The sequence below is a fragment of the Lampetra planeri genome, chromosome 2, assembly GCF_965212315.1.
Source record: "Lampetra planeri chromosome 2, kcLamPlan1.2.h2, whole genome shotgun sequence".
Classification (NCBI taxonomy): Eukaryota; Metazoa; Chordata; class Hyperoartia; order Petromyzontiformes; family Petromyzontidae; genus Lampetra; species Lampetra planeri.
Genome location: NC_136108.1, coordinates 9,142,052 through 9,168,616, shown reverse-complemented (window position 1 = coordinate 9,168,616; position 26,565 = coordinate 9,142,052). Strand labels below are relative to the sequence as shown.

General features: G+C 44.0%; 1 protein-coding gene across 1 annotated transcript in view; it reads right to left on the bottom strand.

Moving 5' to 3' along the window:
- The window catches only part of LOC144727088 (thrombospondin type-1 domain-containing protein 7A-like), a 221,603-nt gene that overhangs the window by 9,663 nt on the left and 185,375 nt on the right, over positions 1–26,565 (bottom strand). The window contains exons 22-25 of the mRNA XM_078605833.1: positions 18,896–19,013; positions 13,843–13,988; positions 10,436–10,613; positions 811–987 (exon numbers count right to left, since the gene is read on the bottom strand). Of these exons, the coding sequence (XP_078461959.1) occupies positions 811–987; positions 10,436–10,613; positions 13,843–13,988; positions 18,896–19,013 (619 nt within the window). The remainder of the gene's footprint in view (positions 1–810; positions 988–10,435; positions 10,614–13,842; positions 13,989–18,895; positions 19,014–26,565) is intronic.

Genomic DNA, 26,565 nt, shown 5'->3' with positions numbered 1-26,565 from the left:
TCTTGCATTGTAACGACTCCCCGTCCTGCCATTAAAAATTAAACGGCGCTGTACGTGCTATCTTTTTGAAAAATGAACGGCACACCGCTACAAATTGCTTTAGTCCCACAGCTGCTATCACAGCATTGCAGCATTACCAGAACTATGGAAAAATCAATACCAAAACATATGACCATCACCGGAGTAAGCCAATGCCTTATGGTTAGAGTGTCTGCTTTGAGTGGGAGGTCAGAGGTTCAATTCCCTAGGCCAGTGTACACTGCCGAGGTTTGAAAATGATTGAGCACCTCTGCTCGGTGCTCGGCAGCACAGCTGCAGAACTACGGCTGAGCAATGCGAGTCAGAGAAGAGCGATCGCCGGAAGGTGCCAACAGTGACCACCCTGGGGACAATGTTGCCTCCGTGAATCACGGAATGTGAGTGAGCCAGTGAATATTAAGAGCACGTCTTCGTTCCAAGTGACAATGCTCAAGTTCAGGAGAGAATGCGAAATAATCAACTCTATACCCTCATGCCACCTCAAGCAGAAATGAACACCTTGCACAGCTGAATCGTTTGCACATAATTCCAAACCGCAGAACAAGTACACGACTGAACACATCGGTATTTTTAATCATCTGCATCACCGAAACCAAGGAAATGTGGAAATGATCCTCCACGTGAATACCTGGACCTACTTGGCGTCTCGGGGGAAACTCACTTTTTGAATTTGGGTGAAAAAATTATTGCCAATATTGCGCGTTAACAAAGCTTAATCGTCGCGACGACAGAAGCCGGACCACGCGGCATGAAAAGAGGAGGCCGACTCACCGTCGCACGGGCGCGACTCCCAGAGCTGCGCCGGGCAGGCAGCACGGCTCTCCGGCACTGCAGCTCCGAGGGCGACGCGCGAGCGCGCCTGCACGCCACGCAGCCCCACGTTGCTGCCCGTGGCGCACATCAGCTGACACACGCTCCAGTCGGACCACTTGCCCAGGCGGCAGTCTCCTGGGACGGAGAAGCACGTGATACGCGCCGTGGAGCAGCCGGGGTGGGGGGGGGGACAACGGTGCAATTAAACTGGGGAGAAAATTCATGTAGGTGCAAGGATTCCGTAACGCTTTCCAACACGCGCTTGTCCTGAGATGTATTTAGTAAGTGATAGGGGAACGGTAACGTTGTAGTTAGCGCATTGCTCTACGAACCCGGCAGCTTGGGTTCAATTCCCGCTCACGGCTGACACCAGTGACGATTATCTTGACTGGTCCTGGGCCTCCCCTAGGTCGACTCAGCCTCATATAAGTACTTGGTGTGGTTTGTAAACATCACCACCCACCCCCTCGCGTGCCATGCCGGCCTTCATAGGTGTTCGCTAACAGCAGTTGCTCCTATCGTCAAGAGATATATGGGGGGATCTTTGTCTGAGTAAGCGGGAAACAAACGTAACGTTTGAAGCCGCATAGTAAGATGGCATCGCATTGCATGAGATGTTGTAAAATGATGTCACAGGTATATATCATCAGAGAGCGAAGATCCACACTTTGCCTGTAAGCTCTGGGTTTGTTTCCAATTTTTGGGTATTCCTTTGAAAAATTTTGGCCAGTTTTCGATAAGCAGCAAAAGTTTTGTTCATATTGGATAATCTCTGTGACAGTCATCATGACCCTCTGTGACAGACATGCAGGCGGGTAGAGCGATGCATTAACCATTTATAGATATTTTGGAGAGTGATAATAGGTTTTTCCACTTTTTTTCTGGCAACAAAACAGGTGTTAAGATGTTAAAACACCAAACTGAAACCTTTAACAAGGAATCATGTCTACATTAACCACAATACTTGTGGTTAGAATGCAAACAAAAAACATACTCTGCAAACAAAAAACATACTCTGAAAGCTGTTAATGGTGTGGACCAATCAGTTTCAAGGACAATGCATATATTATCAGAGTATGTTTTTGTTTGCATTCTGACCACAAGCATTGTGGTTAATGCAGACATGATTCCTTGTAAAAGGTTTCAGTTTGGTGTTTTAACATCTTAACACCTGTTTTGTTGCCAGAAAAAAGGGGGAAAACCTGTTATCATATTTTGGTACTGGCAAATGAGGTCCCATGATGTTTTGGAGAGTGTTAAAATTAAAAGTCCCTTCAATAAAAAGCCAGGTCCATTGACCACTATCACCAAAGGCAGCTCCACACTAGCAGCAGACAGAGGTTGTTCGCTTTTTAATTGTCCATGTTCTGTAGAACACAAGTGACTCCGGTTCTTTTAATGAATTTCCCACACTTTGGGAAATTACTTTTTTATGATTAAAGTTTGCACTATAAAACATTATGCTCAAAGACAGCACGGAAAAATAATTAACTTTTGCCTCTAAGATGGATGTGTACATTTGACAAATATCTGCAAAAAAGGTTTTTTCCTTTGAATATGCATATTTGAAAATATATATACACGTGTGAATTGCCTTATGGGGAATGTTCATGGCTTAACCTTGCGTTGACACAAGAGAGGCTTGGAGATGAGGGATATCATGATTTACCCCCCAGCTTTTCTGTGACTGTGGGCTGCAACTCAATGAGACAAATTATTTTTTTATTGTCTAATTTCTTTACTTTGTATTTGTAATAGTTTATTTCCATCTCACATGTATTTGCTCGTTTAGCCTAAATATAACAGTAGCATATAGTTTTCATCACATTATGGATAGTCGATTCTCAACAGCATGATATATTGAGTGTTTCTTTCATGTAAGAATAGATTTTAATTAACAAATCGATGAATTAATATGGGATTTATCATGTTCAACTCCTCCAATGGAGCCCATATGCTACTCCTGAAATTGGAACATTCCGCTCCTCCAGAGGAACCAATATTCAACTACTGGAGACTGAACATTCACTCCCGGAGAGTGAATACTAAAATAATCTAATGGTGAATATTCAACTCCTCCAGTAGAACCAATATTCAACTCCTCCAGTAGAGCCAATATTCAACTCCTGAGGTTGCCCACAGCAGCGCGGGGGTGATGGCTTCAGAGAAGATGCGCTCAGCAAGCGGCTCCACTACCCGGACAACCCCACTTGGGTTACCAGCGGTGCCTGTGGCGTCAATGTCCGTGTTAAATTGATGTATCGTTACCGGCCTAATGGATACACACTCAAGTTTAATGCTTGTCACCTGGAACAATGACTGCTTCTCAAATACATGTATAAGGTATAAAGGCTGCAATAAAAAAAGCGAGTGAATTTAGCAAACGGTATTTAATTGTCCAATTTATCATGTCAAAGTATTTTGTTACTGTCAGTTGGTTGTAAATTAAATGTGATTTTGGTCATATGAAAAGTACAGATTCTTTTTTACTCACAAAACTTAAGATGTTACTGTTAATTTCGAATCATTACCTTGATTACGCCAAATTACTCTGCTTGTAAAACGTGTGTAAGGAAACTAATGGGCAACATAATGCGACCAAATGGGCAGGAATTACATTTCTTACGCCAAAACAAGTCAAATTAGGAATAATATTTGACAAAATAAGAATTTGCATAATTGTATTCTCAATTGTAATCATAAGTGGGATAACTACATTCAAGCTTTAAAGCAATAATGTAAAGATCGGGGTGCTCCTCTTCTCAATCCAATATATTAAGTCGAACATTTAAAAGCGAGACAGATCCACCGTTAGAATCCATGTTGGCGTACTGCTGGAAGATTCTACCGACTCCCCCCGGAGTCTGAATTTTCTCATGGACTGAGGCCAAGGTTACTAGTGAATGGAGTCTCTCAAAATGCGTTAAAGTCATGATCACCCGTATTTAACACGTCAAACTATGTGACAGTGAGACCTATTGCAACCAATGTGGTCATTCAACAACATTGATTTAATACGTATACTTGTTTTTGTAAATAACAAACATTACACGTACGGGAAGGAATGTATCTTCTCTGTCACCCTTTCACCCACAATTTCTATCATCTGCACAAGTCGGTGAGTCTGCAAGATCTATCAAGAGTGGCCACATTTTTGCAATTATCAGTAACAATTTTTTTTTACGGATAAATCGGAATTCAGGGAAAACAGGATCTGCGATTTTGGTCCCTTACAAAATGGTTAATAAAAAAACGTTCTCCTGTATTTACACACTCTGGATGTAAACTGTTGCTGGTCTCGGATCAACAAAAGACCTTCAACCAGTTACCGGCACCTGTTTTGAGATCCATCCTCGAGTCCGAGCCAGTTTTGCAACAGACATGAAACAAAGAGCCTACACTGTGTGATCAGCGTGCATATGTGATGGACTGGACTCGTAGAAGTGCAAGATAACAAGTGTTCAGACTTACATACGTACTAGTGCTACGAATGTGGGTTGATAATAACGTACACCTCTTTGTGAAGCCAGTGCTGCATTATACCGTGGAAATCATTCAAAACTATTCGATGATTCTTGATGCATTGTAATTTTTTTTAAGTCGATCACTTGTGCCTAATAAAAAATTGTGGACGCCCCCCACATCCTTCACCCCAAAGGTGGGAAACCCCTACAAGCCACGCCCCGGATGACAAGGATCATGACGTCACCAAACCATGCCCATCGTCTTCCATCCACAGCTCCACATAGGAACAGAAGTGACTTTGTTTATCCCAACAATTTTCGTATTTTTCGATTCATGGCATAAACGAACCAATAATCGGTAGAGTGATTGTTTAATGAAATAATAAAATATCGCAGCTCTCATAGATATGTAATTAAATGCTGATTACATTCGTGACTTTTGTAATGTTATGACATGCACATTGACGACAACATGTGACAATGGTTTGCTCCAAGCTCATTAAGATCAATGCCAAGTCAATACAGGTCGTTATCACACACGCGCACATACAAACTGGTGTTATGTAATTATTTTCATTAATTACATGCTGCTAATTAACTTGACGAGTAGAATCTGGGTGGAGTGGACATTATTGATGTCTCATGCAAATCAGGTCCCCTGTTTGAGCAGCAAGTCAAACAAAATTACAATCAGGATGTCGACAGTACTCAGCCTCCCCACAGGATCCCACCGAATGTAATTATTTCATATAATCTTTTATCAAATTGTTGATTAATGGAGACAGCCAAGTGCATTTGAACCATCATTGCAGAGTAAAATTGCTGTCCAAAATCATTTTAACACAAGATAAGACTTGTCTCACTTCTGACGTATTTCCATCAAAATCGAATTGACAAAAATGTGATGGCTCTTGGGACATGAAAAGAGTTAAACTAAACAATTTTTTTATTTTATTAGATAAGGCCCACTGAGCTATATAGCTCTTTTCAGAAGTCACATGGCTATAAATGATAGCCCAATGAAGTGGCTTATGTGGAAACTTATATCAGCCAAATTCTATAAACGCATGTTTCTAAATGTGGAGGGAAAAGCCGGAGGACCCGGAGAAAAATGTACGTGGGGAGAACATGCAAACTCCAAATATACAGCAGGCGTCAGGGTTTTTGTAACAAAGCAATGCATTCAAGGTATTATGCACATCATGTCAACTGCAATGAAAGTTTCAAACGAGGTTTGGCTGAGGTGTGGCTAGACTTTCTTTAAAAGGAAAGTTGTCCTTTTAAATGCTAACATATCAGCTAAATCCCGAGTTACACTAAAACATGTAGCAGACGCATGTAAAAAAAAAAGTTAATTAAAAATTCAATTGATTTCCAATAAGCCTGCAAACCATCCGTAGAAATCCACCCTCCCGACTGCCTGCACGCTCCATTTGTCTGTGAAGTGTCACGTCCCCAAGCAGGCATTCGGGCCAGGCTGCTATCGATTTTGAAGTTATTGTTCCGGGGAGCACCTGACGATTACCACGTTAACATACGCCACACGTTGCAAGTGCACGCTGCGTAGCCCTATCTTTATTGCTGGGCTTGATAGTTCTTTGGCCTTGTATTGACTCTTCTGAAATTAACCATGCATTCGTTTAAGCTTATTTATTTTGATGCCAGAGCGCGCAAGCAAGCAAGCAAAACGTCGCATCTTGTTTACGGGTGAAATAAGCACCCTTAATTAAAGCAGATAAGTAATAAACTATTGAGGTAAGTGGTGGCCTGGAAGTGTAGAGTTTTACTGGAAAGTCCAAGGGATCATCATTTAAAACCCTCATTATTGGATCTTGAGTAAATGTGCTAAACGAGAATAGGTAAAATGTGCACGTAGCTTCCTGTGAACATATCTGCTGTTAACAGCAGCAACAATATATCTGCATGTTGTCTTTATTAAACTATATAAAGACATGCATCATTCTTCAGAGGTGTTCAGTGTGTCATGCTTTGGAGATATCAAATGGCATTATCTGACAGTCACTTATTCATGTTTGTTCCCCCCTCTCTGGCAGAAGAATAGCCATTCTTCATGTCTCTTTACATTTATAGTAATTGGAATAATATAATTGAAGTTTTCGTGACTGCAGGGATCCATACTCTTTGGTTCTTTCTGTAAAGTCATGTAGGTATAAAATAAATTAAATCACGACGTTTTGGGCGCAACACAAGCGTCCGTCATCAGGTGGGACAACCACAGCAAGAAACAATTGCTGAAGTGGGCAAAAGGGCTGCTGTAACAAGAGGCTACAAACACTTACTTCACCTGGAATGGTACTTTCTACAAACAAAATTAAGGTACCCCCATGGGTTTCCCGTTATCACCAGTGATAGCGAATGTTTTCATGGAGAAATTTGAAACAGATGCCATCCAGACATCCACCCTACGTCCTTCCTTGTGGAAGAGATATGTAGATGACACTTTCGTCATTTGGCCACATGGCCTGCCAGCATTGAACCAATTTCTCAACCACATTAATTCATAACACCCATCCATCAAATTCACCATGGAAGTGGAGAAGGATGGTAAGCTACCATTCATGGATGTTTTGTTTGAGAAGAGACTTGATGGCTCGTTGGGACACTGTCTACAGGAAAGCCACCCACACAAATTCCTATCTGATACCTGATTCCCACCACCATCCGGCACAGAAGAATTCCCTCATCAAAACACTACACCATAGGGCCCACTGCATTTCTGACCAACACCACCTAGCCAGTGAACTGGAACACGTACACCAGGCCCTCAAGATGAATGGGTACTCGGACCGCATTATTCGCAAAGCTGTTTCTCCAACCATGGAGAAACAACCCCCTGAGACGCCGATCAAAACCATCACGTTACCATACATAGCAGGGGTTACCAAAAAGATTTCAAAAATCTTAAACAAACACAAGATCCAAGTCCGATTCAGTACAGTACACAAAATCCGTGATCTAATCCCATCTGTGAAGGATGTCATTCCTGACATGCAATATCCTGGAGTCTACAAACTAAGTTGCACCTGTAGGGGTGTTACATTGGGGAAACGAAACATATCTCGGACCGTGTTTGCGAGCACAAGTCAGATCTGAAACATGGCAGAACGAATACATCTGCCGTGGCTGGCCATTGCTATAACGCGGTGGGCTCTCATAATATTGTTTTTTCAGAGACCAAGGTACTCTGCAAACCGTCGGGCTACGATCAAAGGTTTGTTCATGAAGCCATCCAGATATATAAACACAGACATAAATTCAACCGAGACGATGGATACAAATTAAGCAATCATTGGAAGGATGTTATTAACCAGGTAAAACCTTAACTGCTTTATGGTATACTAATAGGGTTTTCCCCCTTTTTTCTGGCAACAAAACTGACACCTTTTGCAAGGAATCATGTTTACATTAACCACAATACTTGCAGTCAAATGCAAACAAAAAACAATACTCTGGTAATTATGCATTGTCTTTGAAACTGATTGGTCCACACCAGAGACAGCTTTCTTTGGAGCCTCGTCTCATATGGTGTTCGACCAAATGACGCCAAAAAGGGGAAAAACCCTATTAGTATATTTTGGTACTGGCAAAAGAGGTCCCATGATGTAGCTGCTTTATGGTGTTGCCTTCATATCCGCATCTCCAGTTTCTTCAGCCTCCCAGTCCCAGCCCCGCCCACTCACCGCCCCCCCCCCCCCGCATTTTGCCATGCTCGCCCTTTATCCCTCCTTGCAGTGCTGCACTTCCCCTACCCCACACCCCACTAATAACCGCATCTCTTGTTACGTCAGCCTCCCACTCCCAGCCCCGCCCACTTCCCCCCACCCCCCCCCCCAGCATTCCCTTGCTCGTTTCCTAATCCCCTCCCCCTACCCACAACCCCCGCTCTATCTCTCCTCCCTGACTCCTCCCCCTTCTCTTACCTATATAGCCACTTGTTACAGCAGCCCTTTTGCCCACTTCAGCAATTGTTTCTTGCTGTGGTTGTCCCACCTGATTACGGATGCTTGTGTTGCGCCCGAAACGTCGTGATTTAATTTATTTTATTTTATACCTACGTGATTTTACCGAAAGAACCAAAGAGTATGAATAATATAATTGTTTATTAGCTCACAAGGAGAGGCTCTTTATAGCTCCCTCTAGTGAAGGCCCTCATTCCAGCCATGACGTGAGTGAGACATTGCAGGGTTTCACCTTCACCTGTACCTTAAGCTCGTCCACAGGCCCTTATTTTCCTTTATTTGCAGTGCTCCCCAAAATCTTCTGCAGAACACCAATAAGAGCAGAAATCTCATAACTTTCTGTTTTCCATCTTCTCGTACCCAAACAACTCAGCTTAGCCAAACAGATACACTCATTTTGATTCGAAATTCACTCTCAAATGTCCCAACCGTGCGGTCAAAGCTGGTCTGATGTGACTACTAAAGTAGAAAGGAGCCAATGGTTGCTTCTAATTTTCAAGAAAGCTGGGCCAGTATTAAGAGTACAATGCAATTCGGAATTATCAAGTCCCTAAATGTGGCCACATCTCGGATGTCGTGACATTCCCCACATTTAGAGGCCCCGTCAGCACGTACGATGTGGACAAAACAAAGTCCTCAAAATGTAGTTAAATTACTAAAATTATATGTTTTAACGAACCATGATGCATTTGGCAATGCACGCGACTCCTGTGGTTGAACGCTGTGGTTCCTCCAATGAATTCCACGTGGCATTACCTTTGCTATGATAATGGTTAGGGCTCGTGTCATGCCACTGCTGGTAGAAGGCATTTCCTCTCGTAGAATCATTCATGGATGGTGTTTGACCATGTATCACAATGCTGGTGAGTGTGGGTTGGTGAAGGAGAGGGCAGGTATTAAACGGAGGTCACCAGGTTAATAAGCACAGTGGGTCAACCACTGCTGCACTGCTACACCCCACTAAAATACCAAATAACGTGTTCATTTACACAGTTTTTGTTTTATATTCAAGTAACTTTTGTTAATATTGATTATATAAGTTGCCGTTAATGAGATGCTTGTAAATACACAGCTTCATTCCAAAGATACACACGTGTTATCGAATAAATAAATGTTCACATTTTTCACATATGGCTACTAGTAAGCTGTATTTTCAATACATGTGGTTGTTTTTATTTTTGACCACTGGATAGCAACGTTTAAACACCAGGGAAAAAAAAAAACGTGTATTTTTTTTGTAATGAAACCTAAATATCCCAAAAAAAAACCTCTCCAACACAAAATATAAATCGACAGACAATCTTAGCAGTTCATGGTGCAGACACAGTCCTGAGAAGCACTCGTTCGTAAGATTAACAATGATGGGGAGGCTCATGGTTGGTGTCCCACCCACTCGTACGTGATTACAAAACGTCCTCTGCTCGGCCCTCTCTGTGAGAGGAGTGGGAGACAGGCGAAGCCATGCAGTGAACAGGCCATCTGGCTCTTGGGTGGGTGGGGAGCTGGCGATGTATCATTGGCTTTGACATGAGTTGCATCCGTGCCTCTTCGCAAGGAAAGCTTTGCTTACTTCGCATGTGCAGGCGGCGCAAACGTCTGAATGTTTGTGAGAGTTATTGCCCAGCTGACACAGCCACGTGAATAGAAGGGAAACCACGGGGAGAGCCGTTACTCTAAGAAGAAGTTCTGCACTTGAGGTGTCTGAGTGGCTATGAGACCAGACTGCTGAGCTGGCACTGCTGAGATTCTGAGATTAAACGTGGGTTTCAGCCATTCATGAATGAACCATGTTCTTAACGACATGACGCCACAAAAAAAAAAACACCCAACATATTATATTTGTTTATACACTCGGTTAAATTGTTGCTCTGGGAATAAAAAAAAAATACCCCTTTGACTTTCATGTGGCATTATGTGCATCAAAGTACACCCTCGATTGTTGTGCATGAAAAGGGCCGCTTGAAGCATATCTCGGAAATAATTCTGACATCTCATTTCGTCGACTATTCTCTCACACGGGAGTGATCCACTGCTCTGGGAGCAATTCTCGGTGGACACCTGGTCTCATGACATGGCACCGATAGAGCACTGGGGGAAAAAGACAACAACTTAAAAAATATATATCTATTTAGCAGTCACCTGGGCAGGGCACGGAGCAGACTCTCTGCAGCTCCTCGGCAACCTCTCCATCTGGCATATCCTGCCGCTCGCCACACTTGTCGTCCTCCTCGACGGCCATCGCCGAGTCGTTGGTTAGCCCGTCCGTCACCACACACGAGACGTTACGCACCTGGACACCTTCCCCGCACTGTGCATCCTGCATTGGAAAGTCGGCTCAGTCAGAGGCACACGCGTTTAATGTTTTGTGGCTCCACTCTCTCGTGCACACGTGAGCGGATTGGCACCCTTGCCTTGGCACGTCTCCATATAGAAACAGCTGCCACATCGTAGCAGCACGCCATTCCGAACACAAATGTATGAACGACACTGCCAACACTGTGCACATGTCCACATGGGCACATCACTGCTCCCAGTTTATTCAACCTTCACTCAGGACTTCCGCAGCTAAACACGGGGAATTTTAAACAAATTCAGCCTCGCGCGACCGTTCAGAATATATATATATTTTTAAAGGGCGGAATTTGTGGGTGGGCATTGCACTCCTCAAATAATCACATTTGATGCTTAGACGTCAGATTATGGGTGTACACACATTATCAGTAGCTTGTCTATCAAATCATTGGTTCATTTCGTATTCGTGCCATTGTACGTCTGAATGTATGTTTAACTTTGCACTCTGCGTAAGCCAACCGTCCTAATCGGAGGTGCAAGACTATCACAAAAGTGCTCCGTTTCACAGCTCAGAATCGTGTGGAGTCGTTTTACAGTGGGAGTGATGTCGCCATGTGGTTTTACGAGATTAGGTAATTTGTGAGTAATGTTCAAATTTCGACCATGAAGGCAGTAGACGTGGCCTACTTTTTTTTCATCGGGTCTACATTGTGAAGCAAAAGATGCACATGTTGTGGTTAATGTAACAGCAGATTCGCATTAACCAGGGAGTCTTCTGGCCTTTAAAACCCTGCAACAAGTGGCAAACGCGCGCCCGCTCGGCTATGTCGCTTGCTTGCATCTTGAATCCCTGCCTCACTTGATGCAGCAAATCTGTCTGTGACGGTCCCACCTGATGACGGAGACTTGTGTTGCCTCCGAAACGTCGTGATTTTATTGTTTTATTTTATTAATTTTAATTTCATTTTTTTACCTACGTGACTTTACCGAAAGAACTAAGAGTATGTCACTGCCCTCAACTGCCTATGGAACTGTGAAAAATCCGCACAACCACTGGGGAACTACTCTAGTCATGTGTGTATTCCAGTGCTAGGTTAGTGCCTAAACCCCACCATACTCCTTGCAGTGAAAGCATACTACAGGATCAATGTCTCAGAAAAATAAAAATAAAGAAAAAAACCAGAAAAAAAGTTTTACTGCAGTAGCCTCAGGTTCCCAAGTGGCCCAGAAATCTCTCACTGGGAAACACCGACTGTGGACTCTACTGAAGCTGGAAATGTCATCTAATACTAGAAGCTGTCAGCTATGTATTTGTTTTTCCTGTAGTAATTTCTCACCAAGTGAACTAATGACACCGATAGATACCGTGTACTATATTACAGCCCTTGTCAATCTAATTCTGGAAGAAGGCCTCCCGACATTATATTTGCCATGGGGGTTGTTTGACCATACTTCACAACGCTGGTCAATGCGGGGGGGGGGGGGGGTCGTGATCGGTTCAGATATAATTCGCCACTGATGTTAGTCATGGCTGGATATCAATATGAAGTTGCTGCACTCGTAGTGGTAGTGCAGTGTGCTAACAACTCCGGAGGTATTCTGACAACCAATACATTCCCAGTGACTCAGCTGGCAAAGACAAATCATGAAGGCTCATTTCTTAATTCTAGATTTGAAGCTTTCGTGACTGCAAGGATTTATATTATTTTTTTTCGGCAAAGTCACGTAGGTAAAAAATTACCGAAAAAACCTAAGAATATGCTCATTTCTTAATTTGTTTGATTTGTTTCATTTTATTTTATTTCTACCTACGTGACTTGACCGAAAGAACCAAAGAGTATGGATTCCTGCAATCACGAAAGCTTCAAATCAAGAATGAAGGCTCAATGAAGCCATTTAAGATGACCCAGTGAACAACATTATCTGGATCCTTCGTGGGCTTAAGCCCATGTGATCAATAATATCACTCTGAGGAATGCCTGGCCTGAGTATAATAGTTGAATTCATGCACATGTGAATTCCTATCATATCCTTGTCGGATGGGGGTTGGTCTAACATGTCACACCTCTGGGGTTGAGAAAAATCTGTGTGGAAAGACAAAAGTGGTTGTCCTGCTGAGAGACTGGACTCCCCTTTGCTTTTTTGGGAGAGAGACAATTTGACATTTGGCGACGTAAATAATTAAGCCAGAATTTAGCAGTAATTAAATATTGGTGAAAGGTTGAAACATGTGATGATTAGGAATGTAATGATGCATTGATGCATTTATGAATATTGGTAAGCTCATGATAAATGGATCAAATTGTATTGGACCGATGCCTTTAAATCTATTATAATTTGTATGCAATGGGTTCACGTGGCTCCTGCAGCCACTCGTGGCCAATACATTGCGCCGCGACGTTAATTTGTTTTTCTTTTTATTGAACAGTATAGCTGAATCGCGACCATTCATCGAACTGCAATAAAAAAACAAGCGACATCATTTATCATCAAAGGAGCCATGGAACTCCCGCGCTGTAGATCGATAAAAATACAATCTATAGAGGTGGCCGAGTGGTTACAGGCCTGTGATCAGAGCTGTCCCGAGGGTACGGCGAATCGGGCCGATCGTCCCGGGCCCCGCGCTTTGGGGGGCCCCGCGCTTTGATGTCACGGTGTCAGATGTAATATTTCCGGTTTAGTTTGAAGGCAACGGGGGGAGGGGGGGGGGACCCACACAGTGGGATTTTCTTGGGGCCATGCACCCCCGGTCCTGCCTGTGATTAAATCAGGTTCTCGAGGACAGTGAGTTGATTATCTCAGCCCAGTCACCAATGACCGCACAAAAAAAGACAATCACATTAAATGTGGTTCTGCACTTAATTTGGATAAATTCCAGCTTTGAAAATGAAATATTAATTTGGCTGTCATGCGATGAAAATTACTCATCGCATGAGTAATGGTTCCTTATACAGTGTGGACTTGCTTCAAAGTTCATTTCATTTATTAGGTATAGCCCTGTGAGCCATTCGGCTCTTGAATCGGGTGCAACCGCAACAAACAAAAAAACATGAACAAGAAAACATCTTGCTGGCGGTCACTTGCAAGGATCTCAGTAGTAGTTCTATGACATCTGCTTACTTCGGGCGTTCTGTTCTACACACAGATTGCACTGCTCCGAAACACATCCTCGGCTCGTAACATGAAACTGACGGCACAACTGGGATAAAATTGGAGAGGGGGGAGCGGTTGGGGAAAAACTCAAATGTGTGCACCTGGAGCAGGCAGCCGGACCACTGGCCGTACTCCCAGCGGTAGCAGGGCAGCACGGGGCACGGCTTGCTCTGCTGCAGCTGGGATGAGCAGCGCCTCCCGTCTCCCTGGGCTGGGCGCAGCACTCGTCTCTCCCTGCGTATAACTCCTAAATCGACACGACACAACACAGGTTCAGGCCGGGCATCTGGGCGACTGGGAATTCGTTTGGTACGCTGAACGTGGAGTCCGAGGCGCCTCATCCTTCAGGCAACTTAAATCAACAGGCAACTGATTGAAGCCGAGATTCATGTCACGCTGTGTGATGACCCAATTCCAGGCTTGGCTTATCAGGTAAATACCCAGTTGCCTGGTGAATCAGGCCACTCAGAACAGTAGAGCAAAGGGTCAGAACACTTGTGCTTCTACACGTGGGTACACACGAACAAATACATATGCACAATAACAGACACTATCATCATCATCATCGTTGTCATCATCATCTCCACGTCCAGAAATGTCCTGGGTTAGTTCATAAATAGAATGTCTGCATGCCTTCCTGTCTTACCATCTCTTTCTCTCTCTCCCATCCTTCTGCAGCCCTATCACTCTTTTTTAAAGCCTCCATGACACCATCTTCCCACTTTTTCCTTAGCCCTCTTTTTTCGCCTCTTGCCATCGTCTTCCCATCGTCTCAAGGAGCTCTCTTTCTCCGACTGTGTCCCCGATCCGCTTGTTCCTCACCCAATTCAATCTTCATTTCCCCACCGCATTTCTAAGGTGATGCATTTTAGTTGCCGTCGCTGGGACTGTGACCTTAAGGTCGTAGGAGGCTTTCAGTGCCTCGTTCATCCAGGAGCTCGAGTTGCTCGCAAAGGTGACCATCCTAGGCGGCTGAGTCGATGGAGAGGGGCGACACAAACAAAGAGTCCAAAGAGACACGCCGCAAGCGACTGTCTCTGCGTGACACAGATGGAGCGGATCAGTGAAGGACAGGCAGGTTTGCAGTGAAGGGGTTACTAAAGGGCGAATATGGAAGACCTACATTCAAGAGGCAATGGCTGCATGTAAAGCCCCGGTGTGTCCCACCGCTGTGTGATGTAGCACGAGTGTAACTTGATGGGCTGATCGGTATCACATCACCATCATGCCTCGTTAATAGTAAAAAAAAAGCTTATGTTTATTTGGCTCAAAAATAAAAAAAATATGGACATGTGTTTATAAACTCTTTTGAGCTTCACCAACGGGGTATAGTTAGTTGCGTTTTAGTCAAATGACAGCTTTATCTCACACACATACACACAGTGTGTTTTTGTAGAAAATGTGCACTATACACCTAATGGTCTATACTCGTTGGTTATTTTTCGGTAAAGTCACGTATGTAGAAATAAAACAAAACTAAATAAAATAAAATTTAAATAAATCACGACGTTTCGAACGCAACACAAGCGATCATCATCAGGTGGAAATGGGGTAGAACACATAGCGAGGGAACACACAGGGGGACATCACGCACGTAGCACACGGAGAACGGTAAACTGCACGGACGCAAATACAACAAGAGGATGGGAGACGAGATCTCAACAAACCTTAGAAACATAATGTGATGCAAAACCAGTCGACACTAACCTGGTTGACCACGTATTTCAACAGACTGCTAATGGTCTGCCCGTCAATGAAAATGGCACACAAAGCAGACACCAAAGACCCCTCGCTGTTAGCGAGTAGCACCTATGAAGGCTGGCCTACGCCACAGGAGGGGGTAGGTGGCCAACACCACGCCCGGCCGCCTTTGTCTCTCTAGCGGCGATATTTACACACTGCACTAGGTATTGATTTGAGGCGGAATCAACCTAAAGGAGGCCCATGACCGGTTCAGATAATGGTCACTGGTGTTCGCCATGAGCGGGAATTGAATTTGGGTTGCCAGGTTTGTAGTGCAGCGCGCTAACCGCTACACTACCGCTCCCCAAACAGCAGACACCTAGACATTATGCACACACGTGCACGCAATATATGCAGTGACATGCATATAAATAGAGAAGCACATTATAGACAAACGTGCATATTATACACTGCAAAATGAGTGTACTTGCGTATAAATGGGGGGCACACATCTTGGCGGGCAATGACTGATGGGAAGGAAATGAGACTGAGAAATTGAGGCCAGTGGAGGAGAGTGGAGCAGTTATTTTAGTGGAGTCCCCGTCATAGGAGCTTACCGTTCAAAACAATTTGATTCACCTTTTGTTGTTGACAAATAATGAAACATAACCTGTTTGATTTTTTTTTAGTTTTGAAAGATGCTTTCCTGAAGTCTCTTGAAATTATAAAAAGGTGGCCAAGAGAGTAACTTTCTATATTACGTGGCAGAGTTTCATAAAATTCATGAAAGCCTATAAATGTCAACAATAATGTTTGTAAACCCAACTATGAAAATAATGTATTTCTCTCTTTCACTCTCATGTATACATTCCTGAGTGCAAAATTGCTTCATCATGCTTGTTTATTTCTTTACTTCGTTTGTATACAGGTGTTTTGTCTCTCTGCTTAAAATGGTTTCTGATGCACGATCACAAACAGGCCAGAAAAACGCAGCGAAGCCACATCAATGCTACTGCTGCCATCGCTGCAAAGTAGGAATATTTTCCTTAATGTGATAAAATATGATTTAGCATAAAAATACAAGCAAAGCCAAGTGTGAAGAGGCAGGACAAAGATTGAGTGGATTGAGGTCTCTGAAGGGGAACTGGTAATTGACTAAAGGTTGCCGGGGAAGTGCAGGCATTGTAGTGACAGGTGACGGTGAGAGATGAGAGCATGTGTGAAGCTTACATCTCCCTAGCATGAAGAGGCCACTTAAACAAGGCAGCCCCTAATTAAGGCCCTTCTCGTGGAATGTGCTGCCAATTTGAAATGCCTCCAAAGCATGTCTCAGCTAAAATAAAATTGAAAAAGGCGACTGCAGTTCAGTGCATTCCCGTTCCACCGTGCATTGTGAACCGTGTAATGAAAAAAGTCACTATTGTTTACAAACAAGAGACTATTGCTGATGCTGCAATAAAAAACAACATGAGCTTTATAATGAATTCATATATTTTCATAAGGAAGTGCCGATGAAATGCACTGACTGCACACCACTGGTGGGTTTGCGGCAAATAAAAGAGTCAAATAAACCTCATCAGATAAAAGAAAAGCTATCAGAAAAGAGAAAATTGAACTTGCAGCAGAAGCTCTCGGAGGCTTGGCTGTGTTTGCGCAGTGAAGTTACGGGGTGAGAAATGTGAACGAAGCAGAGAATAACGAAACACTCAACATTTACTTAAAACTGCCACATTAGCCTTTTCTACAAGGAGGAAGAAATACAAAATTACCATTTTTCACACTGCTAAAACTAAAAAATACGTAAATAAATCGGTGACCATTTTTCACACGAGAAACGCAAACGGGCAACGGTTTTCCTTTTGGTGGGTACCATGTCAGGCATTGGCGTCACCAGTGTTTCCTTTCTCCCCAGTATTTCACAGAGCCATTCGCTCCACGGCAGCGGGAAATTGATGAGGCTGACAGAGCTATCAGCTCAACTCCTTGCACAAGTCTGTGGGGGTTGATGAATAATCCCTGCAGGGGAATTTTCTACGGCACGATGACCAGAATTGCTTGCAAGTGCGACTCTCTTCTTTTGTTCATATTAATGTCCATACCGCATAACCTGGCTGCTCCCCTCCCCCAACTCTTTTATTATTATTATTAAACATAAGCACGAAGGGAGGAGGGGGAGAAGGGGTGGGGGTAGTTGGGCGTGGGGGGTAATGTCCAGCAGCCTAACTCAGTTGGGAATTAAATCAAGATTCAATTTAATTCAGACACGTATTTTCTTTTGATCCATGACAGAAATTGGTTCTGCCTCTTGCTTTGAGCACCTGCATTTATTATTATTGAATTTAAAACCATTACTTTGGTTATTTGTTATGCATGTGGGGAACACAATTTCACGGAGGCGCAGCGGTGCATGGTCGATGCATTGTTCTCCAGACGCGCATCCAGCCAAAGTTATTTCTATGCTCGACATTGATATGAAGAAAGGCAACACGCTGTTTATAGGGATTCTGGACACAGATTGAAATTACTTCCTGACATTATTATGTCAAGACCATTAGCCAGCCATGGTCAAAATAACTGCAAGTTGTACAGTAATTAGCACTAGCTCCAACGCAAAATAATTAGAATTAAAGGACACTTTGCGAATTTGAATGAACTCTCTTTAATATTGAAGCGTTTTTTTCCACATTATATGGAGATGTGTGAGAATTAATTTCATAATTTTCACCGATGACACCAAGTGTAACCTATGTACGTTCTGGATTGTTCTGCAATCAAAACTTTAGCTGGTTCTTAATTATAGGGTCTCGTAGATTGGTTTTAAACTAAAACTTTTCCCAATTGCACATTTGGCAACACATCTTATTTTTAAGAACGAACAAGTTTTGCTAAAATCTAATGATTCAAATGAAGGTGATCGCACGTATCATGCAAAAAAATGTCTTGCAGGTTTATGGCACTACATTAGCTATCTTCACGTTAGCCACCGAGAGCTGAGATGAAATCAACATGAAACAAAGCCTACAAATGGAAACACAGAATCGAGAGCTTACTGGAGAGTGCTTGTCATGTTTTCTATGTTCACCAATAGCAGTCACTATTTAACTGCGTCCAACTCTTCCGTACAGAATACACTTTTGAAGATAACATGTTTGGGTAGACTATGAAAGTAGTCTATATGAAAATAAGACCCAAATTTCGTATTTATCAGAAGAACTCTTGCACCCATGCAGAGATGGTTTGGTGGCTCTCTGGTGCAAGATACAGCACCGAACTTTTGTATTCTATTTACAAACACAATGAAATGCGTTATCTTCAAGGGGCTAATAAAATATATATTTTGGTATATGCAATTCTTTGACTCCTGCCACAAAAGAAATGTACTTTGTTGGTGCAATTTTAAAAACAAATAATAAATGTGTCACAAACAAACAAGCGAGCGAGCGAGCGAGAGTGTAGCGAATGGTCCCACACCTGCCAGGCCGCAGGTGTGCGAGCACACAGACCACGGTGACCACTCCGACAGCTGGCAGTTGATTGGGCAGGGCACCAAGCAGGGCACAGCGAGCCTCCAGGGCGACTCCAGTCCCTTCTGTGGATGCAAACGACCACAGGGCATAAGGGGTGACAGACAAGACAAAGATCCCACTCGTATTCCAGTTAACAGACTGTGGTGGCAAGTGACTGTTTGCGAGCACCTATTAAGGCCCGTAGGGCACACAAGGGGGTGGGCGGCCAGCGTCACAGCAGACCACCTTTGCCCCCCCAGTTTGGATGTTTAACGAATGCCCCAGGTACTCATTTAAAGGCTAAGTCGAGCTAGAGGAAGCCCAGGACTGGTTCAGATGATCGTCACTGGTGTTAGCCGTGAGCAGGAATTGAACTCGGGTCACTGGGTTTGAGCTCAGCATGCAAACCGCTGCACCATCGCTCCCCACATGATGGATGACACACACAGACACACGGCAGCCATCTACTGACAATACCCATGTATTGGTAACACCAGCACACACACAACTGCATACATTTGCAACGTGTCCACTACACATGTACAGACACAGGCCCTTACACAATCAAGACGCAAATCCGCGAGATAGGATTGTAAATGCTGTTGGAGCAAGTGTTTGTTAATGAGAACCTATTAACGACAGGAAAGTACACTAGGAGATAGTGTGGCTAATACCAAGCCTGGTTACTTTTGTCTCCCCAGTGCTGATGTTAGCATACCACACCAGGTACTCATTTAAACACATTTTTTTTAACAATTTTTTTTAAACAATTTTTTTTCTACAAATTTTTTTTATCATCATCATTTGACCACAAGTATTGTGGTTAATGCACACGTGATTCCTCGTAAAAAGGTTTCAGTTTTGTTGCCAGCAAAAATGGGAAAACCCTATTATTATATTTTGGTACTGGCAAAGGAGGTCTAATGATGTAGATGCTTACCCCGAGCTCTCATTACTTTGATAGTGCATTGTCTTTGAGCTGTACGCCATTTGGCGTCCTCTGGTCAAGCACCAATTTAGACGAGGCTCAAAAGAAAGCCGTCTCTGGTGTGGAACAATCAGTTTCAAAGACAATGCATACATTATCAGTGTGTTTTTGTTTGCATTTTGACCACAAGTATTGTGGTTAATGCAGACATGATTCCTTGTAAAAAGGTTTCAGTTTTGTTGCCAGAAAAAAGGGGAAACCTCTATTATGATTATATATTTTTTTTATTTTACCAGGTAAGGCCCACCGAGCTATATAGATCGTTTTCAGAAGCGACCTGGCCACAAATGATAGTTCAACGAAGTGGCTTATCACGTGAAAATTTACAGCAGACAAATACTCCAAACGCGTGTTGATTCATAATATATGGAGGGAAAAACTGGAGGACCCGGAGAAAAATCCACGTGGCCACAGGGAGACAGACATGCAAACTCGAAATTTCCAGCAGGCGTCAGGGTCGGGATCGAACCCACAACCTCCTGTATACCAGGAGAGGTAGTTAACATCTTGCCACCGTGATGCCACCTGGCTAAGTTAACCTAGGGGACGGTTCAGAAACTTTGGTTCGATACCACTTTGCTACCTTTGTGACTGTACTATGGGTACATAGCTATGGGTTCATAGCACAGTACACTTATCATTGCGCCACCACCTCCCCCCCACACACACGTATGCAATGACGCTCACTCATACATGCGCACAAATGCATTAATATATGAACAATCAAACGTAAAAAAGATAAAGAACCTCTGTTTAGCCATTTATCTTTACATGGTCCGTGAGCACCTATTAAGGGCAGCCCAAGACATGACATAATGTAGACAGTCAGGTTTAGTGCTGGCTTTCTACCATAGACCTAATTAAGCCTAAGCCAACCTAGGGGATGTCAACGACAGTTTCAGATGCAGCTTGTTACAGATGTTATCGATGTGCAGGAATCAAACGCAAGTTGCTGGATTCAAAGTGCAATGCACTCACCTCTGCGCCACTGTTTCCCACAATAACAGCAACAGCAATAACAACAATAACAATCATCATTCACCCACTAAGTGCTGGAGGCATCCCCTTGGCGCCAGTGCCAAGCTTGGGGTACTTAACATACCACGACGATGACCACGCAGAGTGGAGAAGGTTCGCTGACAGGTCAAATGACATGTTATGGGGTCACAAATTTGAGTAGCTTGCATTCATCAAACCAGGTATTGCCTAGGAATAAGTGCGGGCAGGCCATTGGGATGAAAGACAGAAAGCACGGGTATATTTTAAATGTTTGTCGTATTTAAAAGAGATTAAGGTGATATCATCCTCATGATCATCGGGGCTTCATGTCAACCAGATCTGTGTCCGGAACATGGAAGGGGCTATTAGTTACGTGCCTACTTCAGTTTACGAGCAACCATACAAATATTCAGTGAGAAATTAAGCCCTGATCATTGCCAATTCCTGCGAATGTGGCGGAACAGCCGATGAGCTGCATGTGGACTAAGGTATTATGCACCTTAAATGTGCAATTAATTATCAAATGAAATAATTCCAGCATATTAAATTTGAAGAGTTTTCTCTGGGCAGTTTGAAAAAGATGAAAACACTAGCTGTGTAAAATAAAACTCCTATACTCCTTTAGCAATTGCCGCAACTTATTGCTCATGGAAATTGATCATAATGTCGTGTTTGATGGCAACAACTACCCAGGCAGGGCTCTTGCTTTTACAGGGCTAATGGTAAAGTTTCAACTCGATATAAAAAGCTCTGACTAAAAATTGTAGCAGCACTTTAAACTACCATGTACTGGTAGGAACCACCTGGTTCCACCAGCCCACAGGGGATTATTGTGTCCGTCCGTCCGTCGTGCATCCAAAAATGGGAGGGGTGGGGCTTGGTGGAGAGGGGAGGATGGGGAGGGGCTGGGTGGGGAGGGTGTGGAGGGGCTGGGTGGGGAGGGAAGGGTGGGGAGGGGCTGGGTGGGGAGGGTGGGAGGGGTGGGGCTGGGTGGGGAGGGGCTTGTCACCCCATGGTGCCATGATAAAACTCAACGTTTAACCTACTCACACCAGCTTGTGCCCACCCTCACAGTCACCCCACGCCGCTATTGACCCTGGCCATTGACCGAGCAACCCAACGTTCCTACCAGCTCCCTCCGCAGAAATGTGTTAATGTGGGAAAGTCAACTGATATACAGTATGCAATAACATACAAAAAACAACAAAGATTCCCCTGCAGGTGACAGACTGTTGGGAAAAGTGTTGTTAGTGGGCACCTATGAAGGCTTGTATAGCACATGAGGGGGTGGTGTGGCTTGCTCCATGCCCAGCCACCTTTGTCTCCCCAGTGCTGATGGCTTACACACTGCATCAGGTACTCATTTAAGGATGAGTCGACATAGGAGTGGCCCAAGACTGTTTCAAATAATTGGCACCAATGTTAATGATGGCCAGGAATCAAAGCCAGCTACTAAAGTGTGATACTGCTACGCTCAAATAAAATATCTCACAAGTACATGTACAGTATACGAATACGTGCAAGCACGGACGCCTGTGTAGTGACATAGAATGGGTGACGAGGGCGCGTAGCGCTGGTTACTGATAGAGAGCGGGATTGTGGGTATAGTAGCCCGGTCTACCAGCAGGGCAGGTAAATTGTCCCACTAAAGCGCTTAGCGCTGGTTGCTGCCAGCAGGGCACGTGATAGGCCGGGGTGAGGGATGTGGGGTAAAGATGGCAGAGGGGACACATGGGGCAGGGCCCTGAACCTTCTGGTAGGCTGCAGAAGGGGGCGTGGGCGAGGGCGGAGCCAGGCCACGCTGGGGAGGATAAAAGGGAGGCCCCGACGCTGGGTCAGGGCTGTCGTTTGGAATGGAACCCATCGTCTATGCAAGTCTCCGTCCCCATCTTACCTCCTCAGGCAGTGTGCCGGCTGTAGTTATCCCCTGTACTGTGGAAGTATAGAATAAACGTGTGTGCCTCCTACTTTGCGTCTCTGAAGTGACTACTACACATGTACACCACATATACCAACACGCATACACACGACAGCGCACACACAACAAAATACATCAGCACAGTGTGCAATTCTTTGTGGTAAATCTGTCGACTTTGAAAAAAATTGTTTCTCCAGAGCATTTATCCATTCAACGAGTAGGGTTATCTAATAGTTCACAAAACATATTAAATTCTATTCGCAGGAGCAACCACAGTGGCTGCAAGTCAATTCTTTACTGAGCACAATATTGGAGATATTTAAAATATATATATATATTGCTATGGATCTAAAGAAATCGTCGGTTTTTTGTCAAGATCTATTTATTATCAGAAAAGATTTTTGCACAATATTTTAGTATGATGATGATGGATATAATGAAGATGATGAAGATGGTTCTTGGACATACAAAGCTTTTTCTCATCATATTCACTGGAGAACGACCGGTGCGTAGTGTAGTCGTTTTGAAATAACAGAATATACAATGTGGTACATTGTAAACGCATTCCCATTAACATAATAACTTAGTTATGTCGGCGCTTTTGTGTGGATAGACTGGTTAACCAGTAAACAGACAGGTGAACTTTGTTCATGAGCAGACAAGAGCCCATCGAGGCCAGAATTAGATTTTTTATAAGAAGGAACATTTGGGTTTCAGATTAATGGAATATCCAAAATCGAGCACCGCGTGCCCTGTTGCTGAACGCAAGGGCTATTTGTTGATTTTTTTTTTTCAATCAAATGCACTAGTATGTGTTGAAAATAACATTTTAGTGAAGTTGTAAACATTTACCAATGAAATGTCTGTGGATTATATAACTTAGGAGAATGAGAAAATGCAGCAAGTTAAATGCATTGCTAATAAGAGCAAATTGTTTCGTTGATATGAAAGTGTAAAGTTGAGTACACAGCATTCAGGGAACAATCCCCTTGGTTGGCATCAACCAATGCCACACAAAGCAAATCCAATAATGACAAAAAGCTACGAAAATAAACACGTCAATAGATTTAGTTTCCACCCTGACAAAACAGACATTTAATTATTACATTTATTTATAACCAAGGGATGGCCCAGTTGAGACCAGAGGTCGCAAATGGGTTTTGATTCCTTACCCGTACCCGGCCGCACCAGGGTCGCAAATGGGTACCCGGCCGGGTACGGGTACCCGTTCCCTACCCGTACCCTACCCGAAATGAGTGACAAACGGTTACTCACCAGTGACTCACGCCTACCCGTACCCGGCCGCACCAGGGTCGCAAACGGCGACCCGTACCCGTACCCGGCCGGGTACGGGTAGCCGGGTATCGGGTAGGGTACGGGTATCGGGTACCCGGTTGCGGCCTCTGGTTGAGACACAACAGCCGTTGTTTACATCTTGCTGGTATTTTCTGACAACCTCCAGGATGAGCAGCCACTCTGCATTGCCATGGTTACAGCTCTTTGCTAGTAGCTACTAATATTCTTGGCTGCTAATACAATTCAGATGCGCATCAGGGGCCTATGGCTCTTTTTTATTACAAAGTACTGTAAACGGTTAGGGCACCACATCTTGGAGGTCACGTGTCCACTGCAGCAGCAGGCGGGAGGAAGCGTTGGCAAGTACTGGAGTGGCATCAACGGCTTGGGCCACGATCTTGAAAAAAAGACACCAAAATGTGCACGAGGCATTATGCCCTCCTGCCTGCAAAGCAATTAAACTGCAATATGAGCCGTACATACTCAAGCCTTTAAGAATTGGATCCGTGTAAAGTTTGATTCTGCACACTTGACATGTTCGTGTATGATCCGTCATGCGGTATTGGTGGAGACACATTCCACTGAAATCTAACAACCAAACAGTGTCCTGGGGGTACTGAGAAAACGCTGATCCTTGTGTCCCACCAAGGGACCAAGCTGACCAGTCGGGCTCCACGCGTTTCTGGCAACTTCTCACAATTGTGACTCCGGCCCTAAACCATGTCCACCTATGGTCATTCTGGAAATGTATCCTGCCTCGTGGTGGAATGGTTCCATTTTGTACAGAAATGGCCATTCAAGAATTGAAAGTTGCAAAATGTGACTGCTTTTAAAGAGAAGTGGCTGTCATTACGGAACTTTTGAGATGAATGATGGCTTATATAGCTACACGAAAGGCATTATGGGCTGTTGTGCAAAATTAAAACTGCCCCAGCGAAAGCTTTTTAAAATAAAGGTTACTGATGTTCGTCTAGAAGACCCACGTTGTCTACTGACAAACGGACGTGTTTAAATGTATCAAAGTATGTTTGGTGCATGTAAAATATTGTGGGTATGCAATATAATCTTGTGCCATATATAGCAAAGGGCAAAACCAGTATTAGTAATCCAAAACATTAAGTCTTCTGGTGAGAAACATCAATAGCGCCTATGCTCATAACAAAATGTTGTTGGTGCAGGTTGACTCTGCTGTGATGCCACGTCCCATCCATGCCACGCGCTACTTGATGTGTAACGCATAGGCAATGACTTTGCTTAATATATGTGTAATGACAGGGTGACACCTGCCGGCCTGTAGGGGTAATTACGGTTATGGCTGCATTACATAATGCCTTATTATAAGGGGGCGTATCTGGGGTAAAGGTGAAGGGCGGAGTCAGTTGAGAAGCTCCGGGAACCAGCTTGAAGGTTCTGGAAAGGGGGCGTGGCCAGAGGTGGAGCTTGGGCCGCGCCGGGCAGATATAAGGGGGACCGAACCAGAGGTTTGGGGCTGTTCTGCGGGTCCTGGCTGCGTCGCTGATCGCCGTCATCTCTTCTTCTTCGACCACATGGCGGTTCTTCTGCAAGACCAGCTCCGTCACCGCCGCTACGCTAGTCAAACAGCTAGCGTAGTGTATGGTGGAGATGGGCTGCGTGTTAGGATCGCCTATGTGCAGCTGCGTTACGAAGTGTATCGCCCCGTGTGCTCTTAATAAATAAGAACCCTTCTAGTCGACGTGTCACGGAAGTCGATCACTACACATGCATTCCATGCCAAGCGTCGAAACAAAGACAATTTCCATAAAATGTCATGTGCACAATCCTTATCAGCTATGGATAATACACTGCTGCATGAAACCTTCCCATGTCGAATTTTTTTCCCCAAGATCATTCCCATCTGTAATCAATCTTACTCCTCTCTTGCAGATACCATAGTAATTGCATTACAGTCACTGGCAATTCTATTCAACATCACATTAGGGGAATTTAGAATTTCAGTCTGCTAAGGATTTTCACCTACTGCAAAAGGCTGCGTGTACTTTTTCTCAAGCGGTTAACTAGCCTCTAAATTGTAATCGTCAACTCAAGTCACCTCGACCTGCAATGCACAATATACAGCCACCTTGATATCCTCAAGGCAGAAAAATATCTGAACATCCGCGGCTTTGCCGTCACACTTGGCGAGCTCCAGCAGATGGATTTCTAACCTGCTCTCCTCCCCATTTCCAGCCCACACCCGCCCACGTTGCCCTATTTCCAGGACTGTTTTTCGCCCCTCATTAACCACATATATGAGACTGTAGATCAATCCAGCCCACACCGCGACAATGCAGAAGCACATCGCAGGCCCACCTGGAGATGGGCACATTCGCCGTCATGCACTGCCGAGTCCACAAGATTGGTTTTAAACTATTATTGCGTTTTTCATCAGTTGCGTTGCCATTTAAACCTGCTT